At 47.9% G+C, this 17,723-nt stretch overlaps 1 protein-coding gene across 1 annotated transcript in view; it reads right to left on the bottom strand.

The window, feature by feature from the left end:
• The window catches only part of LOC144933951 (uncharacterized), a 46,672-nt gene that overhangs the window by 26,839 nt on the left and 2,110 nt on the right, over positions 1-17,723 (bottom strand). Inside the window, exon 2 of the mRNA XM_078859301.1 lies at positions 1,490-1,605. Coding sequence (XP_078715427.1) covers positions 1,490-1,605 — 116 coding nt within the window. The remainder of the gene's footprint in view (positions 1-1,489; positions 1,606-17,723) is intronic.

The raw sequence follows: 17,723 nt of genomic DNA, 5'->3' as shown, positions 1-17,723 counted from the left end.
CATTCACACTCTGCAGAACAGGGGGAGAACATACAAACTCCACACACTCATTCACACTCCGCAGAACAGGGGGAGAACATACAAACTCCACACACTCATTCACACTCTGCAGAACAGGGGGAGAACATACAAACTCCACACACTCATTCACACTCTGCAGAACAGGGGGAGAACATACAAACTCCACACACTCATTCACACTCTGCAGAACAGGGGGAGAACATACAAACTCCACACACTCATTCACACTCTGCAGAACAGGGGGAGAACATACAAACTCCACACACTCATTCACACTCTGCAGAATAGGGGGAGAACATACAAACTCCACACACTCATTCACACTCTGCAGAACAGGGGGAGAACATACAAACTCCACACACTCATTCACACTCTGCAGAACAGGGGGAGAACATACAAACTCCACACACTCATTCACACTCTGCAGAACAGGGGGAGAACATACAAACTCCACACACTCATTCACACTCTGCAGAACAGGGGGAGAACATACAAACGCCACACACTCATTCACACTCCGCAGAACAGGGGGAGAACATACAAACTCCACACACTCATTCACACTCTGCAGAACAGGGGGAGAACATACAAACTCCACACACTCATTCACACTCTGCAGAACAGGGGGAGAACATACAAACTCCACACACTCATTCACACTCTGCAGAACAGGGGGAGAACATACAAACTCCACACACTCATTCACACTCTGCAGAACAGGGGGAGAACATACAAACTCCACACACTCATTCACACTCTGCAGAACAGGGGGAGAACATACAAACGCCACACACTCATTCACACTCCGCAGAACAGGGGGAGAACATACAAACTCCACACACTCATTCACACTCTGCAGAACAGGGGGAGAACATACAAACTCCACACACTCATTCACACTCTGCAGAACAGGGGGAGAACATACAAACTCCACACACTCATTCACACTCTGCAGAACAGGGGGAGAACATACAAACTCCACACACTCATTCACACTCTGCAGAACAGGGGGAGAACATACAAACTCCACACACTCATTCACACTCTGCAGAACAGGGGGAGAACATATACAACTCCAAGCAGAAAGGAGTCCGAGTCGGGAATCGAACCCCGGCGCTTCTTACTGTGGGGTACGAGTGTTACTACTGCGCCACTCTGCGGCCCACGCACAGAAATATCCCAAAGAGGCACTTGGAATAATGGCAAGGCACGTGCTTCATGTCCATGTCAATATATTTGTTCATCTCACTTTCATTGCCGCTCGTCTCTCTGTCTTTGTCTGGGCGAGTCATGATGCTCGGTGGGCCACTCCAACAGGATGTGGCCCGTGGGCCTCCAGTTGAAGAGCCCTCGGCTCACAGAACACATCGTGCTCATTCCGCGCAAAGCCAGCTGCTCAGAGAAGTCAAATTCATTACAATATGAATGCCGGCAAAGCGAGCAGGCCACCCCCCGCCCCCCTTGTTACCTGTGAGCTGTTCTCTGTGCCCGCCACTCCCCCCTCTGAGCCGTCCGTCACAAAGTAGTTGTCCACGATGTCTTTGGGCTGGCATCCTTGGTGGCAGATTGGGCAGCGCACGATGGCTGTGCACGCACGCAAAAGAGTCCACACACACCACACGCATCGATTGTCAAGAAGGAATGCGGCGCGCGAACAAACCGCCGTGTCGACTCCCGCAGTTCCGATACACCTGCTTCACCCATCTAGAAATCCAATCATTTGTACATTTGGTGTTCGTGCCATTCTCACAGCGCGGGGTTATCACCAAGGAAGCCGCTGTTCTACAAGCCTGCAGGAGTTAACGCGGTAGGGGCCGATTGTTTCCATGTCGTTTCACGCGACTTTCACATTTTTCACAAATTTGTAGCATGACGCCAGCACGTGTGGCCTACCCTTTTGTGAAAAATCATCACCGGATTTTTGACGGCCACTGCGAAGCAGACGGACCGCACTGTTCACGGCTAATATACCTGCAGTATTAATTAATAATACTCATAATAAGTATTAACCAGGGCGGCCGCTGGGCCATAAACACGAACTGCGCAACCTCTGCGAACGAGCGGGAAAACACGGGACCGCTCCGCCAAGTCACCGCTCCACCGCAGCATCTCCGACAAAGTCAGATGCACACCGTCGCCGAGGCCCGCACGAGCGTACGAACTCGCCGCGCACCATGCAATGGGCCCACCCGAAACCACGGTGCCCACCGCTCAGACTCCCCACTTCCTGGCCGCCAAGCGACACCATGTAGATGTTGGTCGACTGTGATCAAACGTGACCGGGAGGGGGTTTCGAACGCCCACGGGGTTAATGCTGAAAGCAACAGACCCTGCGATGTTCAGAGAAAAGGAGGGGCACCCCCCCCCCACCACCACACTGGCTAGGATGAAGCATATTGCAAGTCAGCAGCAGGTGATGTGCACCTGCACGCAGAAGCGGCAGCAATGCGAGCGGACGCGTCGTTCACATCCAACTGCGTTTGCACGCTCCGTCAAATGAAGACGCTTGCAAATGCGCACAGAAAAAAAAAGCATGGCGCAGATAAACCCTGCGCACCCTGGCCACCGGGATGATCCATCTCAAGGGATTTTCCAAGTAAACGTCTTTAATAAAATAAAAATATGATCCTTTCGACGGCAGTAAAGATCTAAACATTGAACTTCACCAGAAAGATAAAATACTAATACAAAAAAATGCAACAAAATAAAACCGGAATAGGTTACGTAGCAGACTGCCATTGCGTGGTTTGAACCAATATCTACCCTAAATCACTTTGGCCACGAACATTTGTTAATATGTACACGCGACCGTCGAACTTGACGTGAACCGACTATGACCCACGTTGTGATGGAGGGGTAGAGGGGGTCCTCTGTTTCCTCCTGCCGTGGCCTGCCTGCCAATTCCACTGGTGGCAATCACGCGTCGTCATTTGACTCGCCACCTCTCGCTGATAAAGGGCACTGTCAGATTCCCAAAACTCGTTTGATTCAGCATCCTCAGCAGCAGCATTAACAGTATCAACATTGTCATCATTGTCATAATGATATTCTTGGTTCTTTCGGTAAAGTCACGTAGAAGGGAAATAATAAAATAATACAAATATAAAACAATAAAAATTCTCACGACGTTTCGACTGCAACACAAGAAATCATCATCAGGTGTGAAATTTCAAATTTTCTTGCTGTGGATTTCACACCTGATGATGCTTGTGTTTCAGTCGAAACGTCATTATTTCCCTTCTACGTGACTTTACCGAAAGAACCAAGAATATGAATCCCTGCAGTCACGAAAGCTTTGAATCAAAATTCTCATAATTGTAATTTTTGTCAACATTTGTGGCGTTATATTCATCAGCTACAGCGATAATCGTAAAATCGTTACTAGACCAGTGCTCATGGGAAGCAGCATGAAGGCGAGATACCAAGTGGTGGAACGAGCTTCATTACAACTTGACAAAAATAAAAGAATGAAAAATACAGGGGTGATCTATGTATAGATACCCCACACATCTTAAGACACTTATTACATATTTAACTGTCTGCTCTGTAAGATGCAGAGCCATCGCTCGAAAACGATTCAATCGGCTGTGGAGAAGAGAATAAGAGGGGCATTATAAATGAGTGAGGCACCAATACATTTTTCACCCTGGAATTGAAGACATTAACCGTTCAAAACATACGCTACAGATACTGCAACGCACTTGAGGAGCTGTAACAAGAGAACATAATCTCCAAATGTAAGTGATTTTAAAATACGGCAAACAATTGCTGCCCGCTATTCAAAGTGGCAACGAGGTTATGTCTATGACATCACAGTGATATGAATGTGCCACTGTGTATGTGTCATTAACATGTGCAAAGTAATTCATAACGGGACCAGCAAGTGTCGGGAGTTGTTATCAAAGCAATGCGCCACTGCTGAGAAGAGCGAGCCCGAGGACTGACACAGCTGTGGCACAAATTGGAGAAATCGCCACAATTACAGCACAATATTTCACGCGATGTAAATTTTATCATGAGGCTTTAGACACGTGACTAAGATGTAACTTCCTCTCCTATGTTTGTATGCAGTATATTTGTTCATTGTAGTCGTATCCAAAGATTGCATCAGCAGTGACATAACAGGGTGCATGGAGTTGACTTATGTCACTCAGAGCCTCACTATTCACACTTCTGTCTACCAGAGACCCGAGACGCAGCTTTCTGCTCAGAGTCAGCTTGAAACCGCGATATTTAAAAACAAATTACAAGATGGTTCTGTCACTGTGGAAGCTGTGTCTGTAATTTATGGCTATTTTAAGCCAGCCGGTCTTGAAGCGGCAAGAAGATATTATGACCGGATCCCCTCCTACCAACAACCATGGTTTCATCACGGTGAAAGAGCTGCACAGCTCATCCACTTTCTCCAGAATAAATAAAGATTATTATTGATTCTGACGATTCCATCGGGCAGCCCAACCACAGTCGTGACGGCGTACATGGCCTCGCTTTGCCCAATCCGCACGTCGCCCCATCCTGGCACGACAAACGGAGTGCGGCGACGGCGTCGCACCACCCTCGCGTGCCGATGAGAGTGCACACCTGGGCGGTCGAGCCAGTGGTGATGGCCTGGCAGAAGATGGCCGCAATCAAGTTCTCACTGTCGAAAGGCACCTCCTTCAAAGACCTCTGCTCGCTAATCTCCGTCATATGCAGTCTGTGGTTAAGGATACTTGAGAAGGCAAGTAAGTGCCCTGTCAATGCACTGACATGCCAGGATCTGAACCTTCAGAAAAACGCAGCGTTATCAGGTGAAAGAGCATGAACCGTGATAATAGGTACAGGTGTAGCTCTGCAATTTTTCTGTTCATGCCACTGCTGATGGAAGCACCCTCCCCGAGAGGGAGCTCAATGGAGCCCCTCTAGATGGTATTTTGGCCTACTCTTCTACACTGACCAGATATCTTGGAAGAGCTCTGAGTACCCACACTTTACGCCAGCACACATGGTCTTCCGATTGACAGTGGTGAACCCATTTACACTGTCGGGTGGACAGAGGCGACACTCGCCGTCTCAAACGCTGTGCCGGCAGTTAGATTGCAACAACTTCACCGTACCTACTGATAAACCACGATAGCATCTCAAAAATTACATACATTTTTTCACGTTGATTTTTTTTTTGCATAAATGAGTGAGGTAGGTTACTTGAGGTTGACATGTTTAGGCATGGAGAGAGTGTCAGAGAAAAGCGATGCAGCGGAAAAAGACTGCAAAGAGAAAATTAGCGATCAGCGGAGAGGCCAGGAAAAATTTGCAGCAATGCCGGACGAGGTGCAGCCAAGGGGAGACAAAAACTGTAAAACTGTTTTATACTAAACGGTTTTTATTTTAGCAGGTAAGGCTTACTCAGCTAAAAAGCTCTTTTTCAGAAGCGAGAATGGCCACAAATGAAAGCTCAATTTAGTGGATTATCATGTGGAAATTTATTGCAGCCAAATACTCTAAATGAATGATCCGAAATGTGGACGGAAAAATTGGATAAAATCAAGGCGACTACGGGGAAAATGTGCAAACTCCGAATATATAGCCGTCAGCGTCAGCATCGAATCCACGACCTCCTGTGTGCCAGGCGAGGTAATTAACATCTCACCGCTGCGGCGCCGTGAAGGGACTGGGATACCACCCACACACCAGCACGGAACCACGGAGCAAAGCCACCAGGCACGGGTCACCGACGTCCGTCTCTGGACCGGTAAGCATGGCCCTGGGCCTTCGTTTCTCACTCAGTATTTTTTTTTCATTTAAATGTTTCATGTGAATTGACGTCACAAGCGTTTGTGCATCTTTATTAAAGGCAGTTTATGTTAAGGGCAAGAAAGTTGACACCTAGCACTGACCTTTAGACTATTCACGCACATTTGTTTTGCGCACCACCACACACGCCACCGCAGTACGACGAGGACAAAATGAGGCGAGGTGCATATGGCGTGCCAACATCATTCTCCGGAGCGGTGTCCCGCAATATTCCGCTGAATTTAATTCAATTCTAACCATATCGTAGTCGGATGCACAGTCTCACCCCAAACAGAGACTTCCACAAATTCAAACCGCCGAGGCTGCACCCTTGACTGGAGCCCCTACCCCTCGTGCTGTTGTCTGGTGCCACTACCCAGGGTAAAACCTACTCCACACAAGCGACCCCGGCCAGCGACAGATGACCATGGACAGTGACCTCCACTTCCAACTGACCGCTGCCCGGCACGCCCTGGTCGCTGCCATTCCATCAGCAGTGGCGTGCTTGTTGTGCCATCGTACTCGCAGCACCACGTTTTCTTTTGGACCACTCATTGATATGCTAATTTTTTCTAACCCCCCTCCCTCTCTCTGCCTCCGCCCCCCCTCTGTCTATTTAAGGCCACCCCACAGAGACGATCACCCCTCACTGTCACCTGTGTTGCTCTCGCTATGTATGTATCTTGTGATATCTGTCTGCTAATATGTCTGTCTATAGTTTTCTGGTTAGATATTATGTCGCTATTTCATTATACCTGATGATGATTGCTTGTGTTGCAATCGAAACGTCGTATTCTATTATTTAATTTAATTTATTATTTTATCTTTAGACGTGACTTAACCGAAAGAACCAAATAATAAAGAGATTGCAGGGGCTGCACCTTTACTTATTTCGATACATTTAAATCGTTGCGTTTTGTTGTCGTGACGGAAAGCCAGAATAAAGCGGAGGACCTCCCTTAATGCGCTGGCTCTCTCGCTTGTTATTGTTCCTAACGAACGACAACACATGTGACGACTCGCTCCACTGACAGACGTTAACATGTCCGCATCACTGTCGGTGGTGATCGACCATGAATCGTGGTCTTTAAAAAAACTGAAAATAGATAAAGCAGGCAACATGTCTCCTTCATATCTGTCTCTCCACTTAAAAAATATTTAAGTATTATTTTCACAACCCATTTGCCACATAGCCTTCTGAGACTGCATAATTTCAGCAGCATTGATTCAGCACAACAAAACCCTTTGGACCGGTTCGACACTCAGCATGCCATCATCAGAGTCAGACTAGTTTGAACCGATGCTGGTGAACTTCCAGATGTTATAGCCAAGGACCCACTCTTCAAGATATGGGTCAGAGTTAGGATACAAAATTATATAATACAAAACACAAAATAATCCTTGGCGTTAAAGATTAGATCACATTATCAACGCACATTTTCCTAACACCGGTTCTTGCAAAAGTCCAACATTGATCCTCAACCCTCACGTTCAACTGGTGGCCTCGGGGCCAAAACGCTCTTGGAGCGGCCCTGTGACCTACGACCCCCAAGACACAGAAATAACAGATTAGAAGCAAGACAACTAAATAAACAACAGATAAACATGTGACAGCAATAGACAAGAATCATTTATCCAGTTTCCTTCCCATTCATGTGCAAAACACTGTCTTCCAGCAGACGGGAAGAGATTTCTAATTAGCTAGGCAAGTGGTGGAAGAGGAGGGGGTTGATGGCTGATTGGCTAACAATGCAAGGAGTAACAAAGGGCCAAGTTCCATTGCTGCTATTCCGGAACAACTCTTGACGGTGGTTCCCCTGTAATCTATGTAAAATCGCAGAATAAAAAAAAGTAACTTGCCAGAAGGAGAACTGGTGGCATGGTGGTGAGCGCACTGCCCTCTGCACCCCGCAGCCTGAGGTCCACTACCAACCACGCTCACATCAGTGGAGTGAGATATCTGAACCAGAGGTGAGAGCTCCACTTCACCAACCGGCACTGACCGAGCGTGGTGAAGTACGGTCAAAGAACCCCCATGATTGACGTGTGGCAAAGCCTTCATCCCAGCGCTGGCTTAACACAGCGCTGCAAATTAATATTAATTTCGATTTTGCGGCACCTTCAGTATTTTTTTGCCAATGACGTTTATTCGCTCAAATTAGCGCCTTGCCGGTTGAGAAAGTGCCCCTCCTGGATTAGCGTCGCCGCAATCGGGGATGGTGATGGGCGCAGGTGTAGCGCACAGGCGGCACGTACAGGAGATGGGCACCATTACCGCGCTCTCACCTCCACTGGGAATGCTCACACAATTTTATAGGTCGCATTTTAATTTGAATTAAGCGGGCGACTATCAAAATACGCGAGGTGCTTGGCAGCTCCTGGGATGTCACGTGCGCCGGCAGGAGCAACGTTTAGGTAGATTCTGCGTCGCGTACGCTCTGTACGCATGTCCTCGGTGTGTTGTCATCTATTTAATATTTTTTACTTACAGCCCTTTGTCAATCCACTGCTAGATCAAGGCCTGTCCATGCTTTTCAGTTGTGGAGGTTGCTAGAATATACTTCACCAAGTTAGTTAGTGCGGGTTGGTGAAGATTAGGGACCAGCTCAGACATCACTCACCAATGATGTTAGCCGGCTCTGGTACAAGTGGCGATTGTATGACGGCAACAAACGTGAATAAAAAATACCCAATAATATCAATCGGACACGAATGAAATATTTATCATCACTTGTGAGCGCCTTCATGACTTCCTCAATAAGCTCAAAAGTCCAAAGACAATGTGTGCTGGATTTCAGCACCTCTTGATGTGTAGGTGCTAAAAGATAACTCACTTTCATTTGAGAATGATCACATCTTTAACACCGGTCAGTCACTCACTCACTGGCTTAAAATTAACTCTCCATATGAGACGAGCTATACTTTCTGAAGCAGAAACGAGGCAATATTTACGTTACATTGGGTGACAGGGTGGTGGCACAGTGGTAACACTTGTCCTTCACAGCAATAAGAGCCTGAGTTTGATGTTCGATTCGGGCTCCTACCTGTGTATGTTTCCCCCCTGTTCTGCATGGGTTTCCTCTGGGTTTTCCGGTTTCCTCCCATAAGCTATAAATATATACAATGTAACGAGGTGCTGGCCAAACATCCCAATGCTAAAAAAATACCTGCAAATTACTCAATTGGGATCACACGTGGATAAATCTCACTCCAATGTGAAAACTTTGCAGGGCCCTTCTGTGAAAGTGGCCGCTGTCAGAGTTAACACATCTGGTACGTGTATTCGGGTTGGTTGGTGACATGTAAAAGCTTTGATGTAAAATGTAATTTTCCTCTATAATTTTTGCCTCATATTTTTTTTATATGATATACATATTAATAAAAAAGATATCTCTGGATAATGCAGTATATTTATATTTTGTATTGATTGGCATGCCTGTCCCAAGGCCCAATGTTCAATGACCTGAGTTCCCATCTCAGTGAAGCGGACAATAGGCCATGGAGAAGAGATCAATACATGAGCAGGCCAAGCATTGCGGCAAACCCACAGGAAACCCTACAAAAACAGAGAACACCGCGCGTTCTAACATCAGCGCTGGACCAATCTCATCAACGCGAGACATTAACCCGGGACGCTAAGTCCATCTCGTCAAATACACGTGTGGATTAATTGAACAATCTTTGTAGAATTAAAAAAAATCTTAATTATGCCAGTCCGAAGGCTTTGAACAAATTTAATACAATTTAGATTCAAAATAACTACGAGAAAAAAAATCATCGCATCTATTAATCCCCAACATAATCCGAATAACAAAAGCAAAATGTTGGGCTGTCTTCTCTTAAGCCGCGGTTGAAACTGGAACCATTTAACCATTTCAAAGGGGCTCGGCAAATGTTCCATGGCTTTAAACTCGCACTGCATTTTTTATTTCTCAGCTCTTGTCTTGCGCCGCAAAAGGCTTCCCTCAAACGCACCGCACCCCCAGCCAACACGAGCGCCCCCCCCCACCCCGAGCGGCCCATACCACGTGCTCACAGCCCTGGGACACAAACCATGTAAAAAGCCATTGCCTGCGGCAGTCAAATTGGAACCCTGAATTATAAAAAAAACAGCCATGAAAATCCCAAGGCGGCTGGTGAAAGGGGCTGGAACCTGCGCTGGCTGGACAGTTCCTGTACTGCTGCTGGTGTGTTCGCCAAGTCGTCACCCTGTCACCCACCCCCCCAGGGCACACATCACATGTGTCCAAGGCTATCAATTAGTAACTGAGAACTGGCCAGTGTTGCCCAACACTCCAGAACTGCAGAAAAGCAATTGTTCGAATCAGATTCACAACCTCAATGCCTTTTTTTTCCCAGAAAGTATTTTAAGAGCAAATATTTGTCTGCACTATCCCCTCCACACCCAAGCCAATGCCGTTAATCCATGAATACATTTCTGATGGGGGTGCGATGGGTAACGTCTCAGATTACAACGGGTGCTTTAATCTTGATAGCTAAAGCAGTAATCAGTAATGGATGTTGTTGCTTTGTGGTCAGTAATTTGGTTGAGCTTTAACTTTAAACATTTACAAGACCTTATCATGATGATATCTCAACGATTCTGGGTCACCGCCTCCCAAAACCCTCACCTCCCCCCCCTTCACTTTTACATCAAGTTCTGCTTTTACGCCTATAGCGGCCCACAACAACGCATAATGAGTTTGCAAACAATCTTTGAGTTTGCATGGAAGCAGGGCCCCGTGTTCATTTGACGTGCTTTTGCCATTAACATCCGGCAACCCGGCAGCATGTGTTTAACGCGCATGACTGCTGATGAGACCCAGAAGGTCGAATCCTGTCCAGATTTCGTATTTAAACAAATGCCTTTTGATAATGTTTGTCTGGTGAGCCAATACGGTGTTGGACTAAACAAGTTATATTGATATGCAGAGATACAGGCAAGAGTTCTGCTTGTATTTGGTTGAGCTGTAACTTTAAACATTTATCTCAACATTTCTGAGTAATCCCTCCCTCCATCTACTTCACCACCCGACAACGCTAACCAGTGCGGTGAAGTATGATCAAGCAACATCCTCTGACTGACAGCTCAGAGGCCTTCATCCAGCAGTGGCTTGACAAAAGGCTGCACATCACATTCAATAATGTAGATTCGTTATAATTGCATCCCATTTGCAGGCATATAAAAAACATAAAATATCAGAAGAATAAAAAAAGATGAAATTAATAGTTCACTTAAGTTCCGACAGAGTATTTATAATCTGTGACGGATGTGCCACGCCGAGGCGTGAGACAGGCGACGGTGGCGCTGTCACACGGACCGTACGGTGCCACGTGAGGTGCCACGTGCAGAGCGGCTGCATCTGACGTGACGGCACTGTACGTACTGTGCCACTGTGCCCTGACTTGTGACCGACGCCGAGCGTGTCACATGAGTAAGCGTCAGTGGTGTAAACATCGTCATCAGCTGCAGGAGCCATGGTCAATTCGCTGCTGGATTAATGCCCATCCGAGCCGTGGCCTCTTGAGTATTTTTTCTGTAGGGTACGTTTAGGAGTGAGATTTGCCGACGGCGTGACGATCTTCTTGACCGCATGGTTGATCTTGATGAGCAGCAACAACGACAATTCTACATCGAAGCGGCCGAGCCAGATAACTGCGCCAGGAGTAGCGGAGAGTATCGCTGTGAGGCATAGCAATAAAACATGCTCTGCAAAATTAACCAAGGAAAACATCAACAATTTTAGGTTGTAGAAAAACATGGTAAAAAAATACATCACTTAGTGTATATATATATTTTAAACCAGATGAGAGCTCATCGAGACTCTTTCTCATAGACCCATCCCTTATGCCGATCACAAGTCAGCATCTAAAACAACAAGAGCCGTTTTTTGTCGAATTCGGTAAAAAAAGAAATCAATATTTTAAGAGCGGCGAAGTATGTGAAGACGAGACGGTGGTGCTTGCAAAAGAACGTCGCGAAGCAGTCCTTAAAAGAGCCGCAGGTTGCGACCCCTGGGGACTATCACCTCTGGCAGTTCACCTGTAGTGATTGAAGTAAGCCTGACTGCTGATGGGACACCAAATGTCAAAACCTATTTTTTTTGTAATATATTGAATCAATGCTGCTGAAATTATGCACGCATAGAAAGCCGTAAGTCCGTTGGATTGTTGAAAAAAATAATTGATCTGAAGAATAACAATGATTTGCTTTATACAGCATCACCGCTTATGAAAATTCCATCTCACAGTCGCTGAGTAACCACAGCCAAGTCAGACAGTAGCCAGGCAGTGAGCAGGCGCTACCAACAATTGCCCAAGCGCTGCAGTCCTCTATAAATTAAGACATTTTCAGCCAAGTAACGACAGTTAATATACGTGGGAGAAAACCCCTACATGCGAGGGGGAAACACTAGACCACACAGGAGGGATAGATGAAATATTAGTCTGCACTTAGCCATTCCGCCTTCTCCTGGCGAACCAGAAGTGCAGCTTCACAACATGTGTGAGAACCACCAACCCTCACATAAACAGTGCTGGATTACAGGCCACGCGCAGAAAGCAACCACCGCAGCTGATTTGTGTGGCGAGACAGATATATATGACAATGTATTGTCTGCTTATCTCTATTTGCAAGGGAGACCTGGGTAAAAACGGAGCAAAATAAACCATAATACAAGGTCAACAACCTTGTAATCAGTTGTGCCATGGAACTGCTTGTGCAAATACAACTCTTACACATTTATAGTGCCACTAAATAAAACAAACTCAAGCCATTTGGCCATGATAACGAGGTGATAAGAGTCCTATCTGCATTTAGTCAAATATGCCCATCAGAAAAGAATGCGTGCCTTTTGCATGCATGTAACATGTAAATAAAGCATGCATATTGGAACCTACTTGTTGCAAAAAACACTGGCAAGGAAAATGAATACAATATATACTGGTTGAAAAAAACATATAACTTGGCCAAACCAGAAAAATCCCCACATTGCTCCGAGTAGTTGAGCTGCACATAGTGCAGGTTTTGCAGAGGAGTTTGGTCAGTGGGGTATGCCGCTACATTTCTGGCTTTACACGTAAAACCATGAGCGAGTGTTTGTGTCTGTGTGTCACCAGGAGATTGAGTGGCTGAGTGATTGTGAGCCCGTGAGCGAGCCTGCTGGCATTCCACCGTGTGTCGGTGTGTGTGTGAGATTGAGTGCTTGAGTGATTGCAGGCATGAGTGTGGCTGCCTGCTCGCTCCAGGGGTGATTGAGTGTGCGCCTGTGTGCCTTGGTGTGAGTCATTTGACTGTCTGTGGTCCTGATGCGTAATGCGGGCACGCGATTGGTTCTCCGAGCGCCGCCCGGAAGGGCTGATGGGATTAGCTTGGCACGTCCGCTCAGGGCGGGCTCCAACCAGATCCAACCGCTCACGACTGGCTCAAACCGGTTACAACCACCCACCGGGGGGAGGGGGTGTGGGGGATTGGGGGGAGGAGCAGAAGTGGGGGGTTGCAATGGGCGGGGGGGAACGTCAGAATATCCTTCCCATCTGCTCTCAACCACCACGGGGGGGGGGGCCTCTGGCAATTGGCAGTGAAGTTCTGAACAGATGGGGGGGGAGAGCAATGTGCAGCACAGCCCGGGTAGAAACCACAGCGGGGCGGATTGGTGTGGGGACCCGCACGCGTGAGGACGAGAGCACATGGGCAGCACACAGGTGGCACGCACAGAGGGCCCACGCACGCGACTTGGTCCCCCAACTACTGCGCCAAACCCCAACTCACTAATTATATGGCTGGGTGCTGGGTAAATGCGGCTAATTAAACGTGTGTTAAAAGTTCACACGGCCAATGTGATGACAACATTCATGCAAGTGGAGTACGCATGACAAATGAACCAATTACAACCCCAAAGGGAAATAACCATTTGTCTTACAATGTATTAAAGTAAAGTTTTAATTGTACAAATAGGGTATGGCGACGGGAGGCTAATGTAAGATACGCAGGATGTTTGTTAATTTTGTTGGTGTAATTGCAATTGCTAGACTACAGCTACCAAGCGCAATGAGGGGGGGAATGGTTGTGGACTGCAGTGAGAAGCCGGCCACCTGAGTTCTAGTCCCAGCCAAGGCTAACACCAGTGGCCAGTGAGATCTACACCGGTTCTAGACCGCTCTCTTCACAAACCCGCACTGACCGCCACGGTGAAGTATGGTCACGCAACTCCATGGCAGAAATGTTTGGGGAGGCCTACATCAAGTGGCCTTCACATTATGATGTATTAATCTTACATTGTGTGGTGATACTGTGTTAGCAGAGGTACACAAGCACAAATAACAACAGACTCAGTCCATAGAGGAAGGCTCCTCTCTGGCCTTTGTATTTTCTGTGAAGGGCCCATATCCCAAAACGTCGCCTATTACACACGTCTCCTTTTAAGGCCACGGTGCTATCGATGGATTCTTCACTTTGGATTGCGCATACATCCACAAGGCGTTATGTAACACCGGGGCTGATGGGTGTTGCTAGTGGAGTCGCACCGATGACGATGCAGCTTGGCGACCTGCCGCGGAGTTGCGATCACAAAGGGCAACGAGACACCGAGCGCCACCACCACCACCACCACCGTGCGTCCCCCGGGGGGTTACGTTTCACAAGTCGCCACCCTTGTGCAACCCACGGCGGCCGCCAGGGCCGTGCATAGGGAGGGTGCGGGCCTGGGGTAAATCGCACCGTGTAGGCAACCCCCCCACACCGACACCTTCAATCTAGTCCAGAAGTATTACATCTGACGCCGTGATATTGAAGCCCCGTGACCCCCCCCCCCAAGCGCGGGGCCCAGGGCGGTCGCCCCGATTCGCCGTACCAGTAGGGACGGCTCTGTAGCAGCGGCAGCGTCCACAACTGCTGACACCACCAATGCTGCACGAAAGTAATGGGGTAAAGCTCCACCGCATTGCAACGCCAAAAATTCTACAAACGGAGATGGCCGCGTGGTAACACCGGCAAAGTATCTATTAAGGCTGGCACATAAATATTCGAGATGTCAAAAAACCCACAACGAAAACGTTGTGGGCAGCAGAGGGCAGTGTCATAAAACAGTGTTGCACTGTACATTCAAGCTCCCACGTCTCTGCTCTCCGCAATCATCAACCCGAATGAGCACACATCGTGCAGCTCTTTCGGATGAGGGCCTCCCCATGCCGTGCCGATCAGAGGGGGGTGGTATATGAACAAACTTCACCACGCTGATCAACGCGAGTTGGCGAAGCTGGGGAGAGCACAGACATGGAAGCATAGACGTACGGTACAACAACGGATTTTGCTGCCTGTGCCCAACTGTGCTACACGCAAAGTCACCTCGCAGCGGCCTCTAACACCTCTTTGATGCACGGCGGCCACCCATCCGAGCGCTAACGAGGCTCAAACCTGCTTATCTTACGAAATCTGATATTTCTACATTCCAGGTGATTTATTCACACAGAATGCAACAATATACGTGTTACCCGTTATGTGTTTTGACATTTCTAGTATTTACTTGCCAATGGTAATAATGAAAGTTCTGTTGTTTCAATGCAGAATTCCCCGACTGTAAACAGCTGCTGCAATTAATAACTTGGGGGAAGGCGTGTCCACACGAATCAGAATAAGCACGTGCGTGCATGCTGGCTTGAGTCACCCCGTGGCGTGATACGCCAGCGCAGAGGTCAGTGACAAAGCGGACCTGGTCAGGGGTCACTGGACCCATGGTGCACAGGGGTCACTGGACCCATGGTGCACAGGGTAAGGAGGTGAGAAGGTCACGGGGCAAAGAGCACGATGGGTCTAAGCTCCTTCGGGACCGTGAGGTCCCAGGGGTCAGAGGTCTCAGCCACTGTTCAACAACCAGGCAAAGCTGTTAAAAACGAGCAGTGGGGTGTTTTTAACACACGTCACATCGTCATTGTAAAATAGTGTTAACTTAGAGAGTTTTAGCAAATCCACTACAGGATGAAAGTTTCTCCACACCATGTTGGCCACAGGGTTTATTTGACCATACTTCGCCAAGTTCGTCAGCCCGGGAGCTGGTGACGGCAGGGAGCATAGAAGTACAGCTAAATAGATTTTCTGTGCTTTCCACTGCTGCACACCACGTAGCCCCATGCCAGTCTCGAAGACAACCTGTTGGTGCATGGTTGGTCTCCCATCCAAAACTATTCAAGCTTAACCCTGCTTAGCTGGAGCTTTGACGAGACAGAGTTCATTTTGGGTGACTTGGTCACCTCCCGAGTAAATCCTTAACAATGATTAAATACATTGGTCATTTAAATAGTTTCAGTACTGTATACAGGCAGAGCTGTGGCGCAGTGGGTAGCGCGTTGCGCTATGATACCGGCAAACAGATTTTGATTCCTGGCCACGGCTAACATCAGTGGGCGAGTGATTTCAGATGTCACAAGCGGTCCTGCTTCACCAATCCACACTGACCAGCGTGGTGATGTATGGTCAAAGAAACCCCAGGATCAACATGACATGGGGGGGGGCATCATCCACTGGTGTATTGAGAAAGGCTGGAATTTATTATAATTACTTATTGTATATAAGTTTTGCAAATGGAAATTTTACTTTTTTCCCAGGACCCAGTAGTGCTGGGGTCAAGCCATGGGGGTAGACTGAGTGGCACTGTATGTTTGAGTGGTCGTGATGTCCTTGCTCCCAAGAGATTTGTCACTGCCGATGCCAAAACAGCAGACAAGCAGGCCAGGAGGAGCAGCACGCTACCCGCTGCGCCACCACTCCCGCCAACTACATCCCTGCAGCATGGACGCTTGCAACTGCAGTAGTCCTCCATGCGCACTGGCCTGCACCATTACAGAATGTGGATTCTTCTAGCAACTGCATGCGACCGCGTCTCAAGAAGCGGTCCGGACACAGTGGGAATTTCGATTTTGTCAAGAGGCATTCAGTGATACGCAGACAAATACAAGGTAAAATTTGAGCCTGGAATTAAACAGGGGCAGGGAATCAACTGCACAGATGAATTATGGAAGGGAGTTCCAGGCAATAGCGGGAGCAGGGAAGAATGAGCGACCTCCCAATGAAGGGACAACTGGAGGCATTGAAATTGGAGGCATTGAAATTAAAGCCTTGGTTGATGAACCGGAGATGAGAGGGGAGAAGTAGAAGAGTGCATGGAGAGGAGTAGAGTGAGATGAGGGGAGAGGGAGGGGAGAGGGAGGGGAGTGAAATGGGAGGAGAGAGATAGGTGAGTGCATGGAGGGGAGGAGAGTGAGATGAGAGACAAGCGATAGGCATGGACGAGTCCATAGAGGATCTTGAAGACATCAGTGAGTGCGATCTTTAAATTGCACCGAGGATTGAATTGGGAGGCAGTGCAGGGAATGGGGTGATGTGGCCGCCTTCACGGGCGCTGGTGAGAGGTCTGGCAGAAGCATTTTGGGTCATCACCTGCATCGAAACGACCTGCGAAATGCTCTCTTACAGACTGGTTTACCTGCCACACGCTCACCTATGCAATTTGTTCACCTGCCTCTGTAAACCCTATCACATGCTCACATTCATACGCAAAGACTCAATAAAGAAACTAACACAAATTCCACCACAATGCCCTCCTGATAAGTATATGGACTCTGAGAGGATTTCCCGCTTAGAGATCGGAGAATGAGGATTTGGCGATAATTCCTTGCAGCACAATCACCTGCAGCCACAAGCCCAGCGAGCCCTGCAGCACACTCACCTGTGTTTACCTGGCCTCACCTGGCCATGTGTACGCGTGGGTTATTGCGCAATACCAAGACACATATGTTAAGTGCAGGGCAAGCATAGTCAAGAAAGGTGCACACACACACACACATCTCCCTGGACACACACATCATACTTAACCACCTGAACATACACGTCACGCACACACACCTGTGCACACTTACACCATTCACATAATCAC

This window comes from Lampetra fluviatilis, chromosome 8 (assembly GCF_964198595.1).
Source record: "Lampetra fluviatilis chromosome 8, kcLamFluv1.1, whole genome shotgun sequence".
Taxonomy (NCBI): domain Eukaryota; kingdom Metazoa; phylum Chordata; class Hyperoartia; order Petromyzontiformes; family Petromyzontidae; genus Lampetra; species Lampetra fluviatilis.
This window is presented reverse-complemented; position numbering and strand designations above follow the sequence as displayed.